This window comes from Tachypleus tridentatus, chromosome 11 (assembly GCF_004210375.1).
Source record: "Tachypleus tridentatus isolate NWPU-2018 chromosome 11, ASM421037v1, whole genome shotgun sequence".
NCBI classification, from domain to species: domain Eukaryota; kingdom Metazoa; phylum Arthropoda; class Merostomata; order Xiphosura; family Limulidae; genus Tachypleus; species Tachypleus tridentatus.
Window position 1 is genome coordinate 92,547,371 of NC_134835.1, and position 27,291 is coordinate 92,574,661.

General features: G+C 35.8%; 1 protein-coding gene and 1 long non-coding RNA gene across 9 annotated transcripts in view; one reads left to right on the forward strand and one right to left on the reverse strand.

The window, feature by feature from the left end:
• LOC143232767 (transmembrane protein 220-like) overlaps window positions 1-27,291 on the forward strand; it is a 33,721-nt gene that overhangs the window by 1,463 nt on the left and 4,967 nt on the right. For 3 of the 8 annotated variants that reach the window (XM_076468597.1, XM_076468591.1, XM_076468590.1), the window contains exons 2-5: window positions 13,592-13,709; window positions 15,698-15,727; window positions 16,440-16,500; window positions 18,566-18,704. In XM_076468597.1, the coding sequence (XP_076324712.1) occupies window positions 13,592-13,709; window positions 15,698-15,727; window positions 16,440-16,500; window positions 18,566-18,704 (348 nt within the window). The remainder of the gene's footprint in view (window positions 1-13,591; window positions 13,710-15,697; window positions 15,728-16,439; window positions 16,501-18,565; window positions 18,705-27,291) is intronic. The other 5 variants (XM_076468593.1, XM_076468595.1, XM_076468592.1 and 2 more) reach the window with 3 other exon arrangements.
• LOC143232768 (uncharacterized) lies at window positions 18,702-23,628 on the reverse strand. Its single transcript, XR_013017723.1, has 2 exons — window positions 22,343-23,628; window positions 18,702-22,014 (listed from the first exon to the last, which is right to left on the reverse strand). It is a non-coding gene; the product is annotated as an uncharacterized LOC143232768 (long non-coding RNA).

Below are 27,291 nucleotides of genomic sequence, written 5' to 3' on the forward strand. Positions count from 1 at the left end.
AGAGCTTGCTTGCGATGATGAATAGTGTATAGAAGGCCCATTCGCTAATGTGAAGCAAAATCACTCGAACGTATTTTGTTGTTGTTTTTCTTTCAAAGACATCGCGAATAACGTGAATGTTCCTTAAGAACTTTTGTTTTTATTCGAGTATACAACTCTTGGATTTTCATGCATCTATGTTCCTTCATACAGCACAGGAAGTACTTTCCTAATAAAAGCTTTATAAAGAAAACCCAGTGTTTATCAGATGTATGATGGTTCATAAAATACAGTCGAAAACTAGGGTTGTTATATGGTTTCTATCGAGTTTTTGTTATTTCTGCTCTAACACTGTAGTAGCACTTTAAACAATATGCACATAAAAACAGTTTGAAATTATTTACTCACCAATTTTATTATTTCTAACAGTCCAAGATCTTTTTTAAAGGGCAACATATCGTAGAATTTCTTAACTTCAGACTGGCCCCTAACAGTAAGTTTTCGAATTATTACACTGAAATCACGGGTTCGATTCCCTTCGATGGACACAGCTGATAGCCCAATGTAGCTTTGCTATAAGAAAAGCACACACAAACCTCATACTATTTATTTTGTAATTTTATAATGAGACAAACAAGTTTCATTGACAATTTTTTCAATATTCTTTGTTTGAAGCAGAAAAAAAAACCAACAATTCAAGAGGAAGTTACGACATAGCGTGGCTGTCGCAGTTTTCTCGATAACATGTTGTACGTATTTGAACATGTACTACTACCACACGTTACAACTGAGGTACGCACCGCTTTATAGGAAGAACATACAGTGTAAAGGTTATAGCTATACTGTTGTTAAGGGCATTTTGTATCATCTTAAATAGCGTTTAGGTCTACCAGATTATTCTGATACTGTATTTCGAAGATGGATAAAAAAAGTAAAAATGATTTCTTGTGGCTGGACTACGTGGATTAATTTTTTGTTGTTGAATTATCGAAAGTAAAACTAAATGAGAATAAAAACATAAGGAATCTACCATTGTACTAATAGAAACATGAGCACTGTAATCCAATCTGAGAGCTATTTAATTCGTGCACGTAAAGTTTACTGTTACAATATCAGAAATATGAACATTTTAGCAACTGCTATTGAAGGTTGTATTAGGAATAAAACATTGTAATCTGCCCATCGTAACTATTGTGAAGGTTGTGTTTAAAATAAAAACATTGTAGTCTGCCCATTGTAACTACTGATAGGCAAACGTTTCACACTTTTTACAGTTTAAACATTAGAGGCACGGTAAACTCAATTAACCTTTCGTCAAACAGTTAAACAGGAGAGTTATAGTAAACTCTATTAATCCGACGTCCAACAGTAAAATATTAGGGTGGTGGTATATTTTATTAATCATACGTCAAACAGTTAAACAACAGGGGTTAGGTAAGTTATTAATCATACGTAAGCAGAAAGTGAACAGTGTTACAACAATCTTTATTGATCATACTTTCTACACTTAAACAGTAGATAAACTCCACTTACAACAGAAAAACGGTGAATTCCATTAATTTGCACTTCAAACAGTGAACGGCAAAACTCATTGATACAACGTCTGAAAGTAAAGAGCAAAATTTATCAATGATATATACTTCCTTGAGCAAACAACATCCTTCGTACATCTGAATGGCAGGTCGTGTTCACTGGACAGTCCAGCTACTAAACTGTCGGATGCATGTCCAGCAAACGCGATTCTTCTTCAAACTGTAGAATAACGATTTTATAAGGATATTTCATGTTACCTTTCTTTGTTCCTATTTCTAAATATTTAGCATTGTTTCGAGTGGCAGAGTACAATGTTTTTATTTTAAACACAACCTTCAACAGTAGTTACGATGGGCAAACTGCATTGTTTATATTTTAAACGCAATCTTCAACAGTAGTTACGATGGGCAAACTACATTGTTCATATTTTAAACACAACCTTCAAACGTAGTTACAAAAGGCAGAGTATATTATTCATATTTTAAGCATAACCTTCAACAGTAGTTACGATGGGCAGACTACAATGTTTTTATTTTAAACACAACCTTCAAAAACAGTTACAAGAGGCAGACTACAGTGTATTTCGGAAGAACCAACAACAAAGAATTTTGTAGTTTTCGAGCAAAATAAGAGATAGAGATACTGTTTGGTATGTATTACGTTGAAAAGAAAAGAAAAAACTTATTAAACACTGCCTTATTAACGTTCCATTTACACTTCCTAAAGATAAGTCTCATGGCTGATTGTACTTATAATAATACTGTAATTCGAGTTTTGTACCACAAATAAGAATTTAAGCGTCAACTATGTCATGGGTTTTATGTGTTAAATGTAAGTAATATTGGAATGAAGCTAGTGTTTGGTACTGCACATAAACTTTATGTTTTTTTGCAGACTACGCTGGCCTCCCAACAATCATTTAGTGCTCGAACAAAACGTATCTAAATCTTGGATTTATATAAATTTTGACTCATCCGAAAAACTTTCTGGGGTCTAAGAGACAGAAGGATGTTATGGCAAATAAGTAGACTTAGCTCTGTGTGGGGTTTTTATTTTCCAGTGCATGGCAACCCAAAGAGAATTTTGCTTTGTGTCGACTAAATTAGATATACTAATCACCGAGTATATTAATGGTAAGAGTTGATTTTTTTCTTTTTTTACTTTTAATCTAAGTAGGTAGCTCGTTCTGTTTTGAAGTTGATATTAAAGCTCCTAGTGGAACAGACTCTATAATATGTCTTTTAGTTTTATGGTACAACAGGTACTATAACCTGTCTTTTAGTTAGTTTTTTTTTTTGCTACAACAGGCACTATGCTCTATCTTTTAACTTTATGGTACAATAAGCACACTGTGTGCTCTACGGTTTATCTTTTTTTTCTTTTAATCTTACGGTTCAACTGGCAAGTACATACTATTTATTTAGAATTACATTTCATAAGTTACTGTGTACAGTGTATTTAGTTTTAAGTTTCAAGAAGACATTATCCTTTGATTATGTAGTTTTGTATTTCAACAGGTACTGTACTCCATCTATTTAACTTTGTTTTAACAGATGCTGTGCGCTGTATATTTATTACAGAGATGCACAAACTTTTTGAGTCAGGGGCCACAAACAGACTTCTCGTAACCGTTGGGGGCCACAAAAAAGTAAAGATTGAAATCGTCCCACAGTTGTTTCACACAAGATGGACATCACATTTAAGAACACACAAATAACGATTACATCAAAGAGTTTGCACATTATTCTAAGAAATGTTATGATACGTCAACTGTCAGTGCAATGGATGGTGCTGCATGTCATCTATGAGCTTAGAAATGTCCGGCTTGATGTTTGACATTGAAAGACGCAAGACTGCTTCCAGATGATCATCAGTCAGCTGATTGCGAGTGTTGTTTTTGTTCAGTTTCATATACGAGAAAGCTTGTTCGCAGCGGTACGTGCTACCAAACATGCTGGTGTGGACAATGTTTTAGATTTGCAAATGTATTGGGCAACGTTTTGTAGAAGTCAATAAACTGTTTTCTCGGTAAATAGCACGCAGTTCATCAGATGCCTGGAGATCAGTAAGTTCAAGCTAATAATCTGCTGACAAGTCATCCACTGACACACTGAACGGATCAGCAAAAAGTTTCATCAACAATCTGCATTGGTCAAAGTCATGAAACCGTGAGTTGAAGGATTGAATAAAGGTATCTAGCTTCCCAACATAAACTTGTGTGTCAATGTCCTGATTCTTCTGTAGCTGTGACTGAAAAGTGGGAAAGTGCACGAAGTTGCCTGATGCTGCTTGCTGCCGGAACAACTGCAACTTTGTCTTGAAAGCCGAGACGTGATTTGCAAGCTGACAGATAAGCTGATTTTTGCCTTGCAACTTCAAATTCAGATCATTCAAGTGTTGTGTCGTGTCGACCAGAAAGGTCAAATCAGCTTGCCATGCTGAATCAGTCATGGAAATCACTTCTATGTCTTTGTTCTTGCTTCTGAGGAATTCTATCACCTCATCAATCAACTCCCAGAATATTCTGAGCATCTTCCCTCGACTCAGCCAGCGTACTTCACAGTGATACACAAGGTCACCATAGTATGAATCAATTTCTTCAAGAAGACTTCGAAACTGACGGTGATTTAGCCCTCGTGATTTGATGAAATTGATGGTTTTCGTCACTAATGCCATCATGCCTGAAAACAAAGTTCTTTACTGCACAGGTTCTGTTGGTGAATAATACAGTGTAACTTCACCAACTGTCTGTTCTGCTTTTCTCGATGCTTCATCAACAGTGCTATCAGCCCGCTACTTTCTCCGGTCGTGGCTGGTGCTCCATCAGTTGTCACTCGAATAGAGCAGACCCAGTTGTCTGACGACACACCACGAACAAAAACTAGTAGCTGTGCTGTTGAATTGATGTCGGTCGACTTGTCTGCTGCCAAAGAGAAGTAGACAAAGTTGGCTGCTTTATTTGTAAGCTACCTTGTCACGTCTGCTGAGAGGTGTGAAATTCTTTATTGAACTGTCATACGATTCAAAGCCACCGTCTGTAGCTTGCGAATTGCTTCCGGACACAACTTTTCCGATGCAGTAATCATACATTGGTTGACAAAATCACCATCAGTGAACGGTCGGCCAGATTTCGCTATCATCAACGAAATATCGTAACTGACCTCACATGCTGCACCTAAATCTGCTGACTGCTTTGAGAAAACGTTCTGCTGGTGATTCAGCGACCGCCGCAGAGATTCGATTCGAGCTATTCGTTCATCACCGACAACGTTGTGGAAATCTTTATGCTTCGACTCATAATGACGCTTTATATTGGATACCTTCGCCACTGCTACTATCGAATAACACAGCAGACAAATCACGTTCTTCTGTTGTTGAACAAAACAGTATTGCGCAGTCCAACCATCATGAAACTGTCGGTTTTCGTCGTCAACTTTTCTTTTACGATTAGCTGCCACTTTTGTTACGAAATAATATCAAAATAGGGCTCGTAAGTAAATCTCGAAGAACAATTGGAACACGTAAGATTTCGTAATTACGGAAATATTACGTCATTGCGCCAATGATTAAATGCCTATGCATTAACGAGATTTGCTTATTAAATTTTCTTTATTGCTCGACACAAATATGGAACCATCCAGTATCTAATCTAATGCATATTCTTCTATAGCGCTTAATCTTCGCGCAGGTGCGAACTCTCTATGTTTGATTTTCCCGTTGGACATCACGGCCGGACTTTGTGCATTACTGATTTATTAGCTTTATGGTTCAACAAGCAGTGCACTATATCCAGCGTTAAATATCTCAAAAGCCGCTGAGTTCTACATATCTAGTTTAGTTTTATTGTTTAAAATAAATTAACTTAATTTAACCATATCTTTATTCGACCGGAGCAAACGCCAGATTTATAAATGTAAAAGACAAACACTCGTTTTTTACCTTCACATATACTTAACAAACATCATTTAGTATTGTTTCGACTGTCGGTATTTGCCTTCTCATAAGAAACTGGTAACTCAAAGCGTTTGTTTGTTTGTTTTTTGAATTTCGCACAAAGCTACTCGAGGGCTATCTGTGCTAGCCGTCCCTAATTTAGCAGTGTAAGACTAGAGGGAAGGCAGCTAGTCATCACCACCCACCGCCAACTCTTGGGCTACTCTTTTACCAACGAATAGTGGGGTTGACCGTCACATAATAACGCCCCCACGGCTAAAAAGGGCGAGCATGTTTGGCACGACGGGGATGCGAACCCGCGACCCTCAGATTACGAGTCGCACGCCTTAACACGCTTGGCCATGCCGGGTCAACTCAAAGCTAACTTACATGTTATCTTCTTGTTTGAAGTGTTTGTTTTGTTTGTTTTGAATTTCGCGCAAAGCTACTCGAGGGCTATCTGTGCTAGCCGTCCCTAATTTAGCAGTGTAAGACTAGAGGGAAGGCAGCTAGTCATCACCACCAACCGCCAACTCATGGGCTACTCTTTTACCAACGAATAGTGGGATTGACCGTCACATTATAACGCCCCCACGGCTGAAGGGGCGAGCATGTTTGGTGTTACCGGGATTCGAACTCGCGACCCTCGGATTACGAGTCGAACGCCTTATCACGCTTGGCCATGCCGGGCCAATGTTTGAAGTGAACTCTCTAAGAGTATTGACGTACACACCAAAGATATGGTTTGTTTTGAATTTCGCGCAAAGCTACCGGAGAGCTATCTGCGCTAGCCGTCCCTAATTTCGCAGTGTAAGTCTAGAGGGAAGGCAGCTAGTCATCACTACCCACCGCCAACACTTGGGCTACTTTTTTATCAACGAATAGTAGGATGGACCGTCACATTACAACGCCCCTCACGACTGAAAGGGCGAGCATGTTTGGTGTTGTGACGGGATTCGAACCCGCCACCCTCGGATTATAAGTCGAGTGCCTTAACCACCTGGCCATGGCGGGCCACACACACCAAAGAGTGAGAAAAACATGGTTTTGTACCCGCCATGTTAAGTCCGATAGAAGTTGAAAACTTTCTTAATAAAGAGGTCATAATTTCACTAAGAGGTCATAATGTGGTTACTAGTTAGACCGCATTAGAATATTGTGTTCAGTCTTTGGCTCCTTACCTCAGGAAGGACATACAACAGTTGAAAAGGGTTCAGAAAATGGTTACTAGAATGGTGTCTGGGATGGAGTGGTTGTCAGAAAAGGAGAGGCTAAAATCTCCCAAATTACCTTAAAGTTTTTAAGAGACTAAAGAAAATTGATTGTGTTGATGCATCATACTTTCATATTTAACAGTAATAATATCAGGACTATAGACACAAATACAAACTTTGGCAGGTTAGAAGTCGTCTTCAGCTAAGACAGTTTTATTTTTCTAACGGGGATGGCCTATGGAATAGGTTGCATCTGGATGTTGTAGAGACAGTAAATTTTAAGCGAATTTAAGAGAAAACTTGATAAGTATATGAATGATAAGGGTTGGCTTTAAGTTGTTGTTTTCCAAATTTCTTTTAGTTTAGAGAGTGCAACAGTAGAGATGGATCAATATGTCCCATGTTGTCCCAGAACGTTATGTTATGTTAATGTGCGCTATGTTACTTAAAATTATGAATTTTGTATTCCATTGCTTTCATCAACTAAATTTGTGCATTTTTCTCTTAAGGGTTGGATGTCAGTACTCAAAATTTATAATCAACATAAATCGCTATATAAATGTATCAGTTGCATTTAATAAATTATGTATTAGTCCGCTTTGCATCTCTGATTAATATTTACGATTCACGTAAATGTACAAACTGAAAACACCTAAACTTTCTCACAGAACAGCTAATAAGAATTTGTATAAATGCAAAATAGAATTAACGAAGTTTTAAGAATTAAGTGAAAATGATTTTTTTACCAAAATAAAAATAAATTCAAGTATTATTATTATGTAAGAAGTAGATTTACCTATCACTACGCTCATTAAGGCGTTTCCGTCCTCTAACGGCCCGGCATGGCCAGGTAGTTAAGGCACTTGACTCGTACTCTGAGGGTCGCGGGTTCGAATTTCTATCGCACCAAACATGCTAGCCCTTTCAGTCGTGAGGACGTTATAATGTTACGGTCAATCCCACTATTCGTTGGTAAAGAGTAGCCCAAGAGTTGGCGATGGGTAGTGATGACTAGCTGCTTTCCCTCTGGTGTAGTCTTATACTGCAAAATTAGGGACGGCTAGCTTTGCGCGATTTTCAAAACAAACAAACTGTTCTCTAACTAATAAATTTAGTTGTACTTCTCAAATAATCCATTCAACATGGTATCTTAGCGACAGGTTATCACGTTTAGATTAGATATTTCAAAATCAATTCAGTAATATAAACAAAAAAGACGTTACTAGCAGCTTACGTTGGCGTGTGTTACTAGTATAAAATATTTAGTTTCACTTCGTTAACTGCTTGTCTCAGATAAAAAATGCAAAGCTGGCACGCGACACGTCACTTTAGAATCTGAAACTTCGATTTTAGTTTTTAAGGTGTGTTTTTTTTTTATAGTAACGCCACATCGGGTAATCTGCTGAGTCTACCTTACCGCTGTACTAGCGGGGGGCGGGGGAGGGGCGGTTTTCAACCTAAACATTAGAGTTAACAATTTTATGATAGAGGTCGCATGTTTTTACATTATTATCTGAAAGTTTAGTTGTCAGTACTGAAGATTCATAGCCAACATTATATATATATGATCGCTAGTTAGGCTTACAGTATACATTGGGCTGCTTCACAGCTTTGTTTGCTTTGAATTTCTCGCTAGCCTACACGAGGGATATCTGCGCTAGCCACCCCTAATTTAGCAGTGTAAGACTAGAGGAAAGGCAGCTAGTAATCACCACCCGCCAACTCTTGGGCTACCTTTTTCGCCATCTTTACTATTAAACTGTTATTATCGAACCGACAGTTATTATACTCAGGTTTGTTTACGTGCTTATATTTCTTTTGTAGTTTAGCATCCTCATCAACGAGTCATAACTTCTTCATGTCATTTCGCAGAGCGTCTTTTGTTTTGTTTTGTCACTGCCTGTATCAACAGCAATATACATCCTGTTTTGGTGGCTTTCCCCTTAGTGGAATACGTTGTCTCTTCTTCTGTGATTATAGCATGGAAGAATGAGACAGGAGAAAGACGGCGACTTCTACAGTCGAGATTTACAAGTACAGTAAATGTAACAGAACTTGTGTAATTAGTTTTGTTGTTTTGTAATTCGTTATTACTGTTTATGCACTCTCACAGGGTCTTCGTATTTAAAACGTATTCTCGAAATCAAGGAGAAGAGCAGAAATCGATAGAAAGTAGGCCAAAGTAACTCATGTTAAATATGCTGCCTAAATTCTTTCCAAACGAAGGTCGTGATAACCTTCATCGAGTTGTATTAACTTTGGTTCATGTCTTCTCACTTATGGTCATTTTTATACCAGCAAAAACTAATAGACATTAAAAAAAGTCCACTTAGTTATTAAACTGGAGGGCTAAGCCTGGAAAGGGTCAACAACACGAATGTTTTAGTGACGGACTAACTGATACAGTGATGTAGAAAAGATTTGCTAACTGGGGTGTTTAGCTAAATGTGCAGATTTTACAATAATAGATTGAAATTATAAGTATCTTCCGTACTGCCAAATGCAGGTACTTTTAAAGAGGTCAGGGGCATGTTCCCTAGAAAATTGATATAATTCGTACCCCTGCGTCGTTAGTAGTTTTTTCCTCATAACTTAGAAATTATTACGATTAGGATAATGAAAGTAGAGTATATTATAAATATTATACTAACACACATCTACATAAATTTTTATGTAAATTTAACGACAAATAAATTGTTTATAAACAAATAACCAAATACAGGAGGGGCAGAAAGTGTTCGTGCGTTTACTTTAATGGTCAGTTATGTAACCTTTCAGGTGAATTACTTTTGTGCGGTCTCTCCTCATAGTCCTCCATGATCGTTTGACAGTACTCGACTGCTATTTTCTTCCATTCTTCTTTACAGAAAGCCTCCAACTCTTGCAAGTTTTTCGGATGACGCTGATGAACCCTGGTTTGATGCCAAACGTTTTCAATTGGGTTGAGATCGGATGACTACGATGGCCACTCCAGAACGGTTATATGGTTCCTCGTGCGCTTAGGGTCATTGTCGTGCTGGAAGATCCAGCGATCCCCAAGCCGCAAGTTTCGAGCATCATTTTTTACATAAGTGCCTAATATATCAACGTACTCTTTTTTTTTCATGATTCCGTTGACGCGGTGGAGGCTGCCTACATCAGAAGAGCTAAAGGAACCCCATAGCATGATCGAGCCACCTCCGTGTTTAACTGTAGGAACGGTGTTCTTTGGAATATTTCTTCCCCCTTCTTACAGAAAATATTGCGAACATCATTGTGGCCGAAAAGCTCGATTTTAGTCTTGTCTAACCAAAGAATACTCTTCCAATAGGTAAAGGGTTTATCTACATGCTTTCTTGCATACCTCAATCGTGCTTCTAAATGAACAGGCTTTAAATATGGAGTTCTACGAGGACGGCATGCTTTGAACCCAGAAGAGCATAACGTGTTCGTAACTGTAGAGTTGCTTACTTCAACCCCAGTTTCCCTTACCAGTTTCTGTATGTCATTACGTGTTAAACGAGGGTTCCTACTAACTTCTCTGAGAACCTTCCTCTTGGTTCTCTCTGGAAATTTGGTGAGGCGTCCGGAACGAGGGAGGTTAGCAGTAGATTTCGGCCCATTAAGTTGTGTAGTAATACCGGAAAGAGACACACGAGACTTGTATTTTACAATAATTCGGTTTTTTTAAATCACTGGACAGTTGTTTCCTGTTCGCCATGATGACCAAGCAAATAATGACGGAGACGGCGCTAAATTGCCGGAAGTACATTTTTTGCTGGCTAAATTCCAATAATTATGAACCCCGTGTCTAGTTGCTAAATTGCGTACATTTTTTGTTGGCTAAATTTCAATAATTATGAACTCAGTGTCTAGTTATAGAATGGTATAATGTAGTTTATTCGCCAAACTAAACAAAATTTTTACGGGAATATCAGTTTTTTCACACGTTCTGAACTGTACGAACACTTTCTGCTCCTCCTATTTTTGGTTATTTGTTTATAAACAGTTTATTTTTCGTTTAATTTACATAAAAATTTATATAGATGTGTGTTAATATAATATGTATAATATATTTTACGTTTATTAGCCTACTCTTGATACCTTTTATGTTATGAGCAAAAAACCACTCGGGACGCAGGGGTACGAACACTTTCTGTGTAACTGTAAGTCGAACATGTGAAAGTGGGAATGCTACAGCACTACCGATCCAACTCCTCTGTGATAAGTGCTGAAGCATGAATGGTAGCTCCTAGATGTATGTTTGTTTAGTTTTTGTTGAATTTCGTGTAAATCTATTTGAGGACTATTTGCACTAGTGTAATCTCTAATATAAAATTCTTAGACTAGAGAGAAAGAAGATGGTCAAAACTACCCATGGGAAACTCTTGGGTTAAAATAATCGAATAGTGTAGGGTTGATTGTCTTATTATAATATCTCAAATGTCGAGCATGTTTAGTGATGAGATTCGAGTTTGTACCTTGAGCGCAGTGATCATGAGGTCGTGCCAGGCTGTGAACTTATGTACCGTACATTTATCATTAACAATTTTGTCAATCAATTATGGAGAATTCTCTGTAGAAACTGAAAATATAGTGAAAACTAGCACTTCGCTGGGCTGGAGATTTTGTTTATAGTTTATCAGAATTTCTACAACTGAAGGTATGATATGCTTTGCGAATTAAAAATATTTTTTAGGTTTTAAAATAGCTCACTACATGAATACGAATCTAAAACAAAAAATACAAGTATGGACATGCGATTTCAACGGTTTTAGTGATTTTGAACATTTTATCTGGTACAAACTGTACTTAAAAAAAGTAATGTTGTACACGTCATATTGGTCAGAACCGGTTCTTAAAGGGGCGCTCACCTTAAAGGACGCCAAAATTGACATTGCGATTAGCAGTTCTTGTCAATTTTACAGCACAGGGACGCCTAATACAGAGTTCGCAATGGCCATAATAACAGCATTCCAGTGGCACGGCGGTATGTCTGTGGACTTACAACGCTATAATCCGGGTTTCGACATTCGTGGTGGGCAGAGCGCAGATAGTTCATTGTACAACTTTGTGCTTAGTTACAAACAAGCCACAATATGGCTAGCTCTGATATTGACGGCAGTATATTATAAAGATGTTTTTCAACAGAGTAGCTGAAGAGAAGCATTGTGTTCTGTGGAGAATGGAAACGATGCTTGCTGGTTATGTTGTATCTTTAGAGCCTTTGGTTTCCGGCAAGGTCTACCTTTGTACCACGACGAGGACACGATCTTGTGAGATTTCTAAGACGTACGTTCTGTGGATTTTCTGTAAGGCAGTATCAGTTGCCCATGGAACACGCGGCTAATATTACCGATAGTGCGCTCATAGAGAAGATGTTGTTGTTTTGTTTTGAATTAAGCACAAGGCTACACAATGGGCTATCTTTGCTCTGTTCACCACAGGTATCGAAACCCAGTTTCCAGCGTTTTAAGTCACTGGGGGGCTCATAGAGAAGAACGGTGAGAAGTCATGCTTTATAGTGTGACTTCTTCGACATAAGGACACACTCAACGGTGTGATCAGCATGTACTTTGTGACAGATTAGGGTCCCTCGTTGGAACAGAATTAACTTTACGGACTTATAACGCTAAAATCAGGGTTCCATTCCCCATGGTGGACACAGCAATTAGCCTATTGTGGCTTTGTCCTAGAACAAGCAAACAAACAAAGTAGTCCATTAGAACCGATATTTCTGCTGACAGTTCCATACGTTAGTTCGAGTGTGAGGCAGGTTACACGATTCTAAGGTTTGTTTAAGATGGATATCACGTAACGTAAAACTTTCCTGTCCATTCTGTGATATTGTCCTTTATCTATCATCCTGTGAACTAATACAAACATCATCATCGAATTTGTTAATTACCATATAACATTTTTTGTAAGTATTGAGGAGTTACTAAGATATAAAATATTTATATTAACATACAGATCCATTCATATTAACTCACACCGCTAAAAACCGGATTTTGATACCTGTGGTGGGCAAATCACAGACAGCCCATTGTGTAGTTTTGTGGTTAATTAAAAAAACAACAACAAACATTCATATTAGTGGTTACAGTTTCGGAAATTATGAAGTGGTAAGGCTATAACATTTAGTAATATTTGCTGCTATGCTCTTACAAATCTCAGTCATTTTAAAGACAACCAATTTTTATCCAACTCACTTCATTCTCATTAAGTTGTTATCGGTAATCAACTAGTACACCTTTAAGATTTTTTCACACAAATATTTTTTCATTTATTAGCTAATATAATGCTTGCATATGTAAGGTACCAAATCATACAAAGCTCACCACTGCATCTGAAGGTTCATAAGGTTAAAAACTATGTTTCGATACCCATGTTTGGCACTCACAAATAGCCACTTGTGTACCTTTGTTTTTAACTACAGAAAAAGTATTTTTTTAAATAAAGATGAAATATTTCATTCTCCTTGAGTTGATATACTGTTTGTGGTAGTGTACAAATTGGCATAACAAGGTGATTAGGGTGTTCGAATCGCAATCTGAGGGTTGCGGGTTCGGTTCACCATCCCATTAAACATTTTCGTGCTTTCAGCCGTGCGGGTGTTATAATTTTACGGCCAATGAGTTGGTGGTGGGTGGTGATGACTAGCTGCCTTCTCTCTAGTCTTATACTGCTAAAATAGGGGCGGCGAGCGCAGATAGCCCTTGTAGGTTCGCACAAAATTCGGAAACAAAACATTCATAAGTTATCTGTCCTAATGTAATGGAGTTTCCTGTAAATAACCAAGTAGGTATACAAGTGAAAAATAACACAATAGTATAATACGAATTCTAATTTTGAAACCTTTTCAACGTTATTAGTCACATACTTACGTTAAATACTGTTAATTTAAGATTTGTTGTTCATGTTACTAATGCAGATTTTCGCATTGTTTATAGAGCCAAGGCTCCTATCTGTAAAACAAGCCACCGAATTTGTGGATCCACGAACGTGGTACTCTGGCGGTGTGTAAATCTACTAATCTCATTCTTTTTCTTTCTTGCTACATGTGTTCAGGTAAAAATATTTTAAAATTTTTCTAACAATGTTTAGTCCTTAAACAATGGTTTTAACCTGCGGATTTTGTTGAAAGCTCGAACCTCTTTCAGTTAATCTTACAAAGTTTCGTGTCATACATATGATGTACCATTTTAATTAGTAAAATATATATTTAAAAATTCTATTTTTCAGAAGTTGCATTGGTATGGAGCGAATTTTAGTGAAGTTTGATATAAGTGAATAACTTGCCTGAATTTTATGTACGATTGTACTTGTTATCAAGATAATTATTCAACGCTGAAAAGCAATATTATTACATAATGATGTTTTCAACAAACAGCTTATTTATTAGAGTTAACAGTTTGGTAATTTTTGGTCGCTCTATAAACACGCTTAAAAAACTCGGTAATTTCGATTAATTTATTATAAGTTAAACCAGGCTGGAATTGCAAGCAGTGTTTGCTCTTTATCTAGTTTATTCAATAAAACAATAAAATAGCGAGTAAAGGTTTGCGAACATTTTGCACGTGAAATTTGTTTTCTTGAAATCGATAATGCCAATGTCGTTTGAAAGAGAGAGAAAAGATGCACGGCAACTTTCTCAATGAATAAAACATAATTATTTTGCTCAAGTACATCAAGGGAGACGGTGTATAGCATCAAATCAACTGTACAGCATCGTCTAGAGATTTGCTACATCTACTTGTGACTTCGAAGAGCTTTGTTCGTAATTAAGCACACAGCTACACAATGGTTGATCTGTGCTGTGCCCATTACGGGTATCGTAATCCGATTTCTAAGGTTGTAAGTGCGCAGACACATCATTGTTCTACTAGGGTTTTTTTCGAAGAGTAGAAGAAAAAATTTCAATAAGTAATGTATTCTAATTTTCTCTCTCGGATATCCAAGATTTTGGAGTTTTAGTTACACCCTAAAACTAAAACTAGTCAAACCAGGAAAACGTTATTTTAATTAAATTTGATAAAAAATTGACAAAGTTGATAAAATTTGACTGATGTACTAATGAATGCTAAAATGTTTCAGTTTCAGAGTAGAACACAGTTGATTTGTCAGATGAAAAATACACTGTTCATAAATGAGGAATTGGTGTAACCCACTATTTAAATTCAATACCGGGTTACGCTACCCGTTAAGCTGTGTGCTTAACTCCAAACAATTCATCTACTTATAAATTTAATTACAACTATTATTATCCCTGTATTAATTCTAAAAATAAGTGAAAAATAAGTAAATTAAGTAATTTACCCAATTTTTTTCGTTTCCTTCTACTTGTACTATTTACACAAAAGTTACACTAAAAGTCCTGGCTTGAGCTCAAACTTGTTCCCCGCTGGGACAGCGGAAAGTCTACGAATTTATAACGCTAAAATCAAGGGTTCGATTCCACTCGGTGAACACAGCAGATAGCCCGATGTGGCTTTGCTGTAAGAGAAACGTACACACTTGACGTGAAACTCAAGAAACCGCCAAATACATTATGTGCACAGTTATGATACTTATCGGTAAGAAATGTTCGTTCCTCATTTTGAATCCAAGAATTCATGGATCATGACCCGTTGCCATAAAAACTTTGTATTTTGAGGCTGTGAACGCGATATCAGAGTAACAGTCGTATTATTAGACGAGAAATAGTAGCGATTAATTGATTGTTTGTTTGAAGTTAAGCACAATGGGTTATCTGTGCTCAGCCCACCACGGGTATCGAAACCAAGTTTCTAGCATTGTAAGTCCGCAAACATACCGCTATGTCACTAGGAGTCGAGAAGGTAGCGAATTAATGACAAAGTATCTCACCTATAGTATCTTAATTCAAAGTTAGGGACTACTTTGTACAGAAATCTTTTGTGCAAGTTTACGAAAAATTATAAAAACAATACAAAAAATTTGCTTTCCTTGAGCAGTAGTAATGAATGTTACATGTAACTTGCGTATACATTACCACTTGAAATTGGTTTTCTGATCCAGTTTTTTTACACTATTTACAGGTAAACGACCCTGATCCTGTTTTGTGGATGGTGAGTTAACTTCACCGGTGGTTGAATTGCTAATTTTAATAAAAACTGTTAATAAAAGAAATTTAGACTAAAGTATACTCATTAGTTTTACACACCTCGTGAAGCTTAATTATAATATGTAGTATTTTCTTGGTTTTGAAATAGTTGTTTTAATTAAAATCTTTCAGTTTTTCTCTAATGGAATTTATATAGGCAGTCGGCTAGCTAAGTATATTATCAAATCAATCAAAATGTATAGATATATATTTTTATTTTACTGTGTGGACGTTTCCAGAAATGCTATCAGTGGGGCAAGGTTATTAACCCACAAAATATACGGATAACGTAAAAAAGAGGGAGAGAAAATAAAGCACATGATACTGTGAAACTCTAACCCTAAACGCCGTTATGGTAAGAAAATAAACTCTCCAAATCTTTGAGGAAGAACCACAGAAAACAATACAAATTGCAATAATGTTTGCTTATCTTCCTTTACTTTTTATATGAAAATGGAACCAAACAAATGAATTATAAATAGCATTTAGTTTAGTTCCTCCCATCAATCTTTATTTTTCCAACATTATCGTGTCTACAATATACGATAAAGAAATTGAGAAATCACAAGTTTAAAAAACAATTGATATAATAACGGGCGTTGTGTTATAAGTAAAACATAACGTGGCCGTTTTATCGATGTTTTTTTTCTTTTCTCATTTGTTTTCTTTGTTGGTAGGTGGTGTATGCTGTACCTTCTATGCTAACCCTGCTGATTGCGATCCGCCCAGTTATAACTGGTAGGTAGAACGTATCTTTTTCCAAGTCTCGAGCTCATAAAAAACAAAACAAAAAAACGTGCTCTGTTATAAATTCACATATACACACTAACATTTGTTTTGATCTTATTTTTCGTGCAATAATTGTTTAGACTAGTCGTTAAAGCGAAACTGCGCAGGAGATTCGTTTAACAGGTGAGTCTGAGAACTAAACAGATGATGTCCAAAATTATTTAGAAATTTGTGGATGATTAAAGATAATGCGAACTTATTCATTTTCGCTACTGAAAAAGAACTACAAATATTATGTATCATTCCGATAGGTACATACGGGATGAACATTAAGAGTTTAAATTAATGTGGTTATTTGGAAGGTGATTAGATTAACATAGAATTGCCGATAAACGCATGAACATACTAAACCGGTAAAATGAACTAAATGTATACAAAAAGAAAAAGACATTTCTAGGAATCCTATAAAATCGAGTTTCAGAATCAGCGAAAACTACTGTCAATAGGAGATAAAGATAAGCTTTGTTTTTAAGTGCAAAACTACACATTGGGCTATCTTCGCTGTGCCTACCGATCCTCGAATTTTAACGTTAAATAAAAAAACAATAAATTAAACCAAACTTTCATTACAACAAGGTTTGTAATTATAAAAATAAAATAATAATAATAATGAGAATAACTGAAATCGGAAAACCCAATTTGCATTACCAATTGAAAACATCAGGATAGAATATCACGTTATACAAGTATATCTTCATTAGCAAGATTAGTCTCTCAGTGTGACAGCACTAAGTTTACAGATTAAAATATTAAATAATGGAGTTCAATTTCCCGTGGTCGACAGAACGCAGGTAGCCTATGATGTTGCTTTGTGTTTAAACAAACAAAAACACTCAAGATTAAATTTCAGGCCCCTCGCTAGTACAGCGGTAAGTCAGCGGATTTACAACGTTAAAATCACAGGTTCGATTTCTCTCGGCGGACACAGCAGATAGCCAGATGTGATTTAATTATAAGAAAACACACTAACACAAACAGAAACAAATGAAAAGTTGTATTAGATATCGTAGTTTCGTTTGTATAAGTCGCTATTATTCTCCCAAAAGAATTTTGTGTGCTACTTATTTACGATTTTTTTTAATGGTTCAGTGATTGTCCATATTAATTTCTTGAGTGATCACAATTTTCATAGGAGAAATGAAATACAAAGTAACATTCAATATTTATTATAATAACAATTATATTTAAACAGGTAACAGATAACACAATCATAACCACTATTTGTGTCATCAGCGCTAGAAATTTAACTACGCGACTTCAAAAAGATGAACGTCAAAAGTGAAGCTAGAAAAACATTAAAAAGAACAATGTATGTCTACATAACTAATAATAATACATTTTATGTAATAGTAGAACGCAGTAGCGTATTTAGGAGCGGTTAGAAGGGGCACAGCCCCAGGGCTAATGGTCTTAATGGGGCCCATTGATAATTTTATCCTATTTAAAATTACATGGGATGTAGAGTCTATAAAAATTATTAGCCCTTGAGCTACACAACCTTAAATCCGCCACAAGCAGGACTACCTTTCTACGATTACAGGGTTGTGATTTATATAATTACAAAAACTTTAAAAACTAAAATAAGCTCTGCGACTAATATAAAGGTGCAAATTAAAATAAGGAAAATACTGCAGTTATGGTTATTTTATAAGTGTTATATTTATATTCTCGATTTGTTCTATTTCCTCGTCGTCGAGTGGTTAGTGTGACAGCTGCGAATTAGAAGGTTCAAAGTTCAAGCTCGGGATATACTACTTAACATCCTTCCCATTTTTAGCTTTGGTTAAGTTATAAAAATGACAATCCCTGGTAGATGCTTCTGACTTGCTCTCCTTCTGTCAACAGTTGTGAATTAGGAGCGGCTGTAAATGAACCTTAGAGTTCCTCACGTAGCTGTTTAGCCATAAGATGTTTTACAGATCGAAAAATAACGGAGACTTGTATTAAGTATTATGATATTGTTTGACGTTAATACTTTTATTAGTTATTGTTTATCGAATTTCTTGAAATGTAGGTAACCTGATGTGGAGGATAGTATGTTTTCTACACTTTGTAGCATGTCTCGGTTTCCTTCTCTACCTTCTGGTACTGTTTGCGAGGGTCATTGATCCCAGCGGACAAGGCTTCAATCCTTTGAAATACGAGGAAGGCAGGTAAATATGACGATGGTAATATTAAACATCTGTACTTAAACATAAACATAGTTAATATTAAACATCTGGCTTATGGTATCTGTAAAAACCATGGTATGTTTTACAGCCTCAGTTTTCAGTACATTTGTACTTTTCAATTTATATACAGTTGTTTGTTTACATACTTGTGACAAAAAATGTATTTTCAATACAATTTTGGATAAGAGGAAAATAGGGAGATGAAAATTAACTTGAAGGTAATATACCATTGTTAGAAACAGATTATATTTTGGAATGCTAATTAAATTACAAAAAAACAACAACGTAGGAGGTACAAATGCTACCAAATATTTCTTTTACCGTTGCCTGTGTACTGTGCGTGCTACCTCTTCAATAACGCACCGCTGACGTTAGAGCAAGAAAAATGTACGCTGGTGAAAAGAGAAAGTAACAAAGTAAAAAAACTGTTGTGACTGTATGATAATGAAATAACAGCTTAGAGAATAAAAGTCACGTATACGCATTTTAAAATATGACAATACCATCTTCCTATCAATTTTATACAATGATCTTGGATATCAACCAGAATACAGTATCATTGAATGATAAACCAAATACAACTGGGTTGTACAACTAAAATAATGCATAACATTCAATACTAACCACATTAGCATACGAATTATAAACAGAAAATGCAAAACTAGGTTTTATAATCTTAACACATCGGCTAAAGCTTGGTAAGATATTAATATTTTTGTCTTTCCAACTTACTAACGCGGCCTTTTTAACAGAATACTCCTAAAAGGTTAACAGTCTAAAAACAGTTTTCTTTATTTAATATATTGTTGTAAAGAGAGCGAATAACGTTTCGATACTCAAATGATTCTTTAGGATGTCAGTTGACAGAAGTGAACTGTTTACTACTACCTTCGTGCAACGGTAAGTCTATGGATTTACAACACTAAAATCAGGAGCTCATTTCCCCTCGGTAGACTCAGCAGATAGCCCTATGTGGTTTTGCTATACGAAAAAACATAAACACACACATAAACTACCTTCGTATTTTACGAAGTCTGGATTTTGTTTTGCTGCACATGCACGTCTAGGTTATTCACTCTTCACCTTCTGAAATCAGAATATTAACTTACAAGTTTGGAAATACAATATTTCCAATCTTTGGAAATACAAAGATATTTCAGTTTTGTTGAAGATGCAGTAAGTGTTGACAGAAGTATTAAGTATAGCGCTCATGCTACAAATCACATGACGATTACGTATTATTTGATGAAGTTTATATCCGGTTTGTTGAAATGATCGATACCCAGTTCATCACACACTTTACTGATCGAACCCTCTCTTTTCGTTAATAAACTTTTCATAACAATGAACGGATCGTACCTTGAATTCCATCGTGCAGCGCAGGGAGCAATAAAACGTTCGTCCACTTCTTTATAAAGGCAGCTGTTATTTGATTGCATCTCTGTTTGTTTCAGAGCGTCTTGGGTTTCGCAGTTGCCTATCGGTACACTTTTTTGAAAGTATCATCGCTCAGTTTGATTTTTTCTATGTCTGGTTATTACCAAATTTAGTGTGTTTGCTGTACACTGAAGATGTTAGTGGAGAAAACAAACCTCACGTTCTTGTTTTTCATTCTTTATGTGCTCTGGTTTGGAATCCACTGAATCACTATTTTTAGTTTCAACATTTGATTCAGAGGAGAAGATGCTGCAAAACAAATAGTAACATATAAAAATATATGTTTATGATGTGTGGCATAGCTTAGTAGTATCATCTTGGTTTGGTATTGCCGTATTGACATGATATAATAGTAATAACTTAATTTATTATACAGTGCTCCTCTAGCTATTGTCAGCCATTTAAAGCTTTTGTCTACATTAGTCGAAAATCAGGTGAAAGAGATACAATTTTAAAAGACCTAACAGACGTCGTGTTTTACAGATCTATAGGGAGAATATTATAAAGCTCAGAAGCATAGACAGAAAAATCACGAACACCAAAACGTGAGAAACAGTACCAGTATTAATATATACTAGCCTCCACCCACATAACATTTGTAGGAGTTTACACGTCCTTCCTTGAACTTTCCTTTTTTTATCATTTTTCATACAGCGTTTAAGCTATGCTTTCTTTCAGGCATTATGTGTTTTTGTTTGTTTTGTTTTGAATTTCTTGCAAAGCCACTCGAGGGCTATCTGCTCTAGCCGTCCCTAATTTAACAGTGTAAGACTAGAGGAAAGGCAGCTAGTCATCACCACCCACCGCCAACTCTTGGGCTACTCTTTTACCAACGAATAGTGGGATTGACCTTCACATTATAACGCCCCCCACGGCTGAAAGGGCAAGCATATTTGGTGCGACCGGGATTCGAACCCGCGACCCTCGGATTACGAGTCGAATGCTTTAACACGCTTTGCCATGCCGGGCCTGGCATTATGTGTTACGTTGATAAGTTATTTTCTATTTGAAAAAAAAATTACGCGGTCAGGTTTGTTTTTTGAATTCCACGCAAAGTTACGAGAGGGCTATCTGCGCTAGCCGTCCCTTGTTTAGTATTGTAAGACTAGAAAGAAGGCAGCTAGTCATCACCACCCAACGCCAACTCATGGGCTACTCTTTTATCAATGAATTGTGGGATTGACCATCACATTATAACGCCCCCCACGGCTGAAATGGATTCGAACACGACCTTCGGATTACGAGTCGAACGCCTTAATCACCTGGCCATGCCGGGCCTTATGCGGTCAGACAAGCAACCACATGTAGACGTAACATTATTTAAGTCTCACTCTGGGCATCAGTTTCTACTTATGTTACAAGATCTTAGTGACCTACATTCAAAATTTAATTAAACCACTTATTATTATGTGTATGAATGAGTATAACATAAAAACGTAGCTAATAATTTATAGTTTAATAATATATAAATTTAAACTACTTAAATTTATAAGTTATAAAGCAATTGTTTTTAAATCTTGAATTTCCCTGGTGGGGGAATCGTGAGACAGACAGATAGGCGCATGTGTGTTATCTATATGGATTAAGGTTACTACAGATTATATATATTGATTTAAAATGTGCTAATAAACAAAATATACTATAAAGATACAGTAAGTAGCCTGAATGCCTTGACAAAGTTGGACCCACTATCAGTAGTGGTCTTGTTATATTTGATTTGAATACAATGTTTGATGTGAACTGCTTCCAGTTCCTTAGCGATCAAGTCATAGCTGTGGTGGCCAGTGAGATAATGGAAATCAAGCGCTGCATATTCCATCTTCGGAATTCCTGGATCAATCATGTCGAGATAGATCTGTAAAAGTAAACAATATAAAACTAAATATATATGTAAAAACGGCTGGTTTGGGTTGAGAAAATTTTTATGTAGAGGAGCGAACAACGTTTCTCAACCCAAACCAGCTGTTTTTACATATACATTTTTCTCTACAAATGGATTTTCTCGTCATCACTGATTAATATAAAGCTAAACTAGTAAATTAAAAATGTTACACCTTCATTGCATAGCTATGCTGAAACTTACTTCATGTCTCATTCTATTATTAAATGTTTTAACTTTCAGAAACAACGATAATTTTTATTATCTATAAAATGAAAAATGTTAATAGTTTGTTACAACTTACCTGTTGCGGCAGCTCCATCAGTTTGCGGTGATGATGAGCCACCCTACTATGTTAAGCTTTTCTTTCAGTCCCTCGTTTTTTTCTTGGCGAATTTATTGTTAATTGCGCATATTAGGGTCTTCCTATCGGTAGCTGTTTCATTTGTCTATAATGTCTGAATACGATTTTTTTCAAAGCTTGTGATTCAACAGATTTGAAAGGAAGCATTTCCTCAATGAACAAAACAATTACGAGTGCATTTGTTTTACACTGGCTAACACTTTTAACACTAGCAGCAATGAAGGCTTCAAGATTTGGTTGTTCAGCTTCATTTCACCCTGTTTCTCTTCTTACTAAAAGTACGACCTCTTGTTCCTGCTGCTTCAACTGATTGTTTGATCGTTTGCTTCACCTCTTTACTTTCATTCTTCGCTTGACTTCAAAAGCTTTGACTTGATGGAAATGTTTGTAACTTACGTGTTTCTTTAGATTAAAAAGCGATTTCTTATTACTGGCACTATAAATATTCGTTTTAGAGAAACACATCTTACACTGTAACAAACCACTGTAGGGTTGGAGCCCACTTACACTTTCATTTCCAACAAATTAAAAAAAAAGTATTTAATGTAAGGTCAAAGATGGCTGCTTCCACGATTAAACTTATTATTAAATGATTTTTGTAATAGAAACATCGTCTTTCTTTAGTGATTATAATTTATATATTTTTTTATTTAAAATGTAGCAAGTAGTGCTTTGCATAGACGCTACCTTCAATCGCTAAGAATTTTCAAGTTGGGCGTCGATCCACTAGTTGTTCCTAAGAACACAGCGACGCTACGCATAGCTCTGACTGTATCTACAAGAAATATTTCTACTTAAAATGTTAAAAGTATGTTTTATCACAGCGTAACTCTACACAGAAATCGTTACACACGCACTTGTAACAAGATGCGTGAATAATCTAGAGCAGGAGTGGGCAACACCATGGCCACTGGCCACCTGTGGCCAATTCGAATTTAGGAATCAACTTTTTCTATCATTTATTTTTATTATCGCTATTTTGGCAATCAGCAACTGCGCTCCTCACGTCATCGCTAATGTAGCACGCTTCATCACTGCCACAGACTCCGCCCATTTTGTAACGTCAGTCTGATTTAGAGGTTTGCTATCTAGTGTGCGCTGTTTTGCATGCGTTTGCAAATATATTTGTACTGTGCAACTTTCAAGTGTTTAAATATATATTGTTTTTAATCTCATAATATTGATAAGTGGATAATTCGAAAATGAAAGAATCCAGATGATGGTGACACAGAAAATAAAGACAATTTAATTGATTCTGGCATTACTATTGAAAAGAGAATGGCGCGAGACTGGAAAAACGTGAAACGAGAATTTAATGAACGTTGGGAGTTGACATTTGCAGTGATTAAAGCAAATAATAAACCAGTGGGTCTTTTGTGTAACAAAATTTTTAGGAATAATGAAGTATACAACCTTTAGCAAACAGTTTTAACAATTTTCACAATGAATTTGATGTAAAATTTCCAGTTGGTAGTAAAAATCGTATGAATGAAATTGGTCGTCTAGAAGCACAACTTCATGAACACAAGGGAGGCCTTAAAACATTTTTTATCATCGATAAAACTAATTCCGTTAGCTAGCTATAAAGTAGCTTGGATTCTAGCTTAAAAAAAAGAAATTATTTTCTAATGCTGAACTTGTAAAAGAAATATTGATTGTGGTCATTGAAACTCTCTTGGAGAATTATGATTCGTTTGTTTTTGAATTTTGCGCAAAGCTACTCGAGGGGTATCTGCGCTAGCCGTTCCTAATTTAGCAGTGTAAGATTAGAGGGAAGGAATCTATTCATCACCACCAACTGCCAACTCTTGGACTACTCTTTTACCAATGAATAGTGGGATTGGTCGTCACATTATAATGCCCTCACGGCTGAAAGGGCGGGCATGTTTGGCGCGATCGGAATTCGAATGGTAGACTTAGCGAAAGGCATAGAAAATCAGTTGCTTGAACACCAAAAAGACTGTATTTTTCTTTAGCACAAGATGAGTCAACAAATGTTAGTGACACTGCACAGTTGATATTTTGGGTTCGATATATAACTTCAGATCTTCAAGTGAAAGAAAAAATGCTTGGCCTTTGTGGATCGAACATGTGGAAAAAAAACATCTTTGAAAAATTTCTTGAAACGTCAAAAAAAATAAATTTTGATTTTAACAAATTGGTATCTGTCAAAACAGACGGTGTTCCAGCCATGACTAAGGCAAAATTTAGATTTGTTTCTCTTTTGCAACAGCATTTAATTGAAAATAACGTGAAGTACAAGTTGCCTTCTTTCCATTGCATTTTGCATCAGGAAAATTTATGTGCTCAGATGTCTAAAAGTGATGAATTGTAAAATTTGATGGACATTGTCGTAAAAATTGTGAATTATATTAGAAGTGGGAGTTCTCTCATCCATCGACAGTTTGTTGAGTCTCTGAAGAGAAGTAGTGACTGTACTTTTGATCATCTTACTGATTTTGCAAATATAAGATGGTTAAGTAGAGGAAAAGTCTTGGAACGGTTTACTTTATTATTCCCTCAAATAAAAGTGTATCTTGTTGAAAAAGGTAAGATTAAAAATTTCCCTGAAATTGAAACTTTGTCATGGCAGTGTGATTTCCACTTTCTGTGCGACATGATACCTCACTTGAATAATTTGAATACGAAGCTTTAGAGAAGAGGTAAAATAATAAGCGAGCAATCACAGTCTATTTATGAATTTCAATTAAAACTAAACCTCCTTGTGGAACAATTACAAAAGAATGATTTGACACATTTTGCAAAGTTGAATAGTTTTCTAGAAAATAATAAGGACCATGATTTCTCTGATGCTAAAGATGATCTCTCTGTAAATTGGATCAAAAATCTATCTCAAAAATTTCAATCACGTTTCTCTGAATTTAAAAATTTGAAATTGGTATTTAAATTTTTGCATGATCCATTTCAACTTGACTTAGGGAATTTCAGTAAGGAAATTACATCTTTTTTGTCTTTGGATAAGTGTGGAATTGAAGACGAAATGCTTATCCTGCAAAGTGTAAAACACATAAAAGGTAAACAAAAATGTTCTATCAGAGAGATGTGGCTCACTATTCTGATAAATGAGAGTCTTCTAAATTTAAGATAGCAATTTCAAAATTATTTTTCATGTTTGGGTCCCCATGGGTGTGTGAGTTAAAATTTTCTACCCTAGATTTTCTCAAGTCCAGATACAGATCTCGGTTTACTGACATAAATTTAGAGGCAGAGCTAAGATGATCATTAAACATAGATATTAAGCAAATTTCACGAAACTTTCACATTGAAGGTTAGTTGAAGCAGAGCTAAGATGATCATTAAGCATAGATATTAAGCAAATTTCACGAAACTTTCACATTGAAGGTTAGTTGAAGCATCTAAGAAAGTAGCATCTTTCAATTTTTTTAATAGTGTGACCAACGTTGCTTTCATTAGCCACAGTGGCTACTATAAAAAATAAGTTGCCCACTCCTGACCTAGAGGATCGGATACTGCAAAACCAATTCCAGGCCTCGTAAGGTACAAAAACAGTAGTAAAGAGTTCACCTTTGTTAACACTCCTACGAAAAGTGGGGCCTAATAGGCTCCAGAGCAACTTGAAAGGTTATTAATATTAGGCTAATAATTTTGTATGTAAATGAAATTGCCATTTAAATCCATTAATGAATGGATTAACGAGATTCCCACTGTCCCTATCTACTATCTAGCGAAACCACAGCCAGGGGAACGGGCTTGGAGAAATCAGGACTAGAAACGTCTTTTCGTAGGAGTGTTAAATTGGTGGATCGAAAGGTTGTTCACTCTCTTTACAGTAATACAGTAAGTAAGGAAAACTCTTTTGAGACCAGTACCTTTTTCGGAGTATTTTAGGTAGTACTTAATAGTAGCGCTCGATAATGATTCCAAATCATTCACACGCTAGAAAACCCTATCGAATTTCTAAGTAAAAAATTGGCAAAACAATTAAAAAATGACTAAAACAACAACTTTTTCGTCTACTTTCCAACTGATCTAGTCAACGGGGCAAACGCCTATACGGCTCGGACTATCACAACAAGATTTTTCCAGCTTACTTGACTGGTCTGTTGGTATCTGTTTTAAATATTTCGATAAAAATCCACGAACACATGTAATATACAGGTACAACGTGAATGGTAAACATATCATCTACGTACTTAAATATCTTTTCAACCCAACAGATGGTGTCATATGCAATGGATAGACACGCGACAGTTTCTGAAGTTAAAGTACATACTTTATACAGGCGTAAGATATAAAGTAAACAACAAAATTATTAAACATTATGAATTTTGAAATGAAGTAGGGATCCTGCTGCAAAACCATAATCACAAGTTTATAATCTGGCAGTTCTATACACTTATCTGTAGGCCAAAGTACTAGTTAAATTGTATAAATTTGTGATTGCAGTTTTAATTCATGTAGAAGTTAAAACTATTTCAGACAGGGCTATACTGAATGTTTATAGATGTTGTGTCCATTTCATGGACATAGAAAACTGAGCAAATAAATAGTGAAAGTTAAATAACATTTTAATAGAAAGTAGAGATCGTTGGTTATTCGTAGAATTGCTATAAGAACTATCCAAAACAAAAACAAAATGCTTCAATAAAAAGCACATAAACAAGTGAAGTGAATACTAGACTGCTTCATTTAGCTATAGGGATCACAATGCCAACCAAAGTAGAAATTGAAATTTTTTTAAAGATCTATACTAGTTCTACTTTTTTTTTCTTGCAGCATTTATTTTGTTTTGAACACTTAGAGCAATCCTTCAAATAACAAAGAATCCCTACCTTTTCTTAAAATTTAAATTTGTTTCCTACATATTCTGTTGAGAAGGCTATGTTAGTAAGCCTCAAAGACAAAAA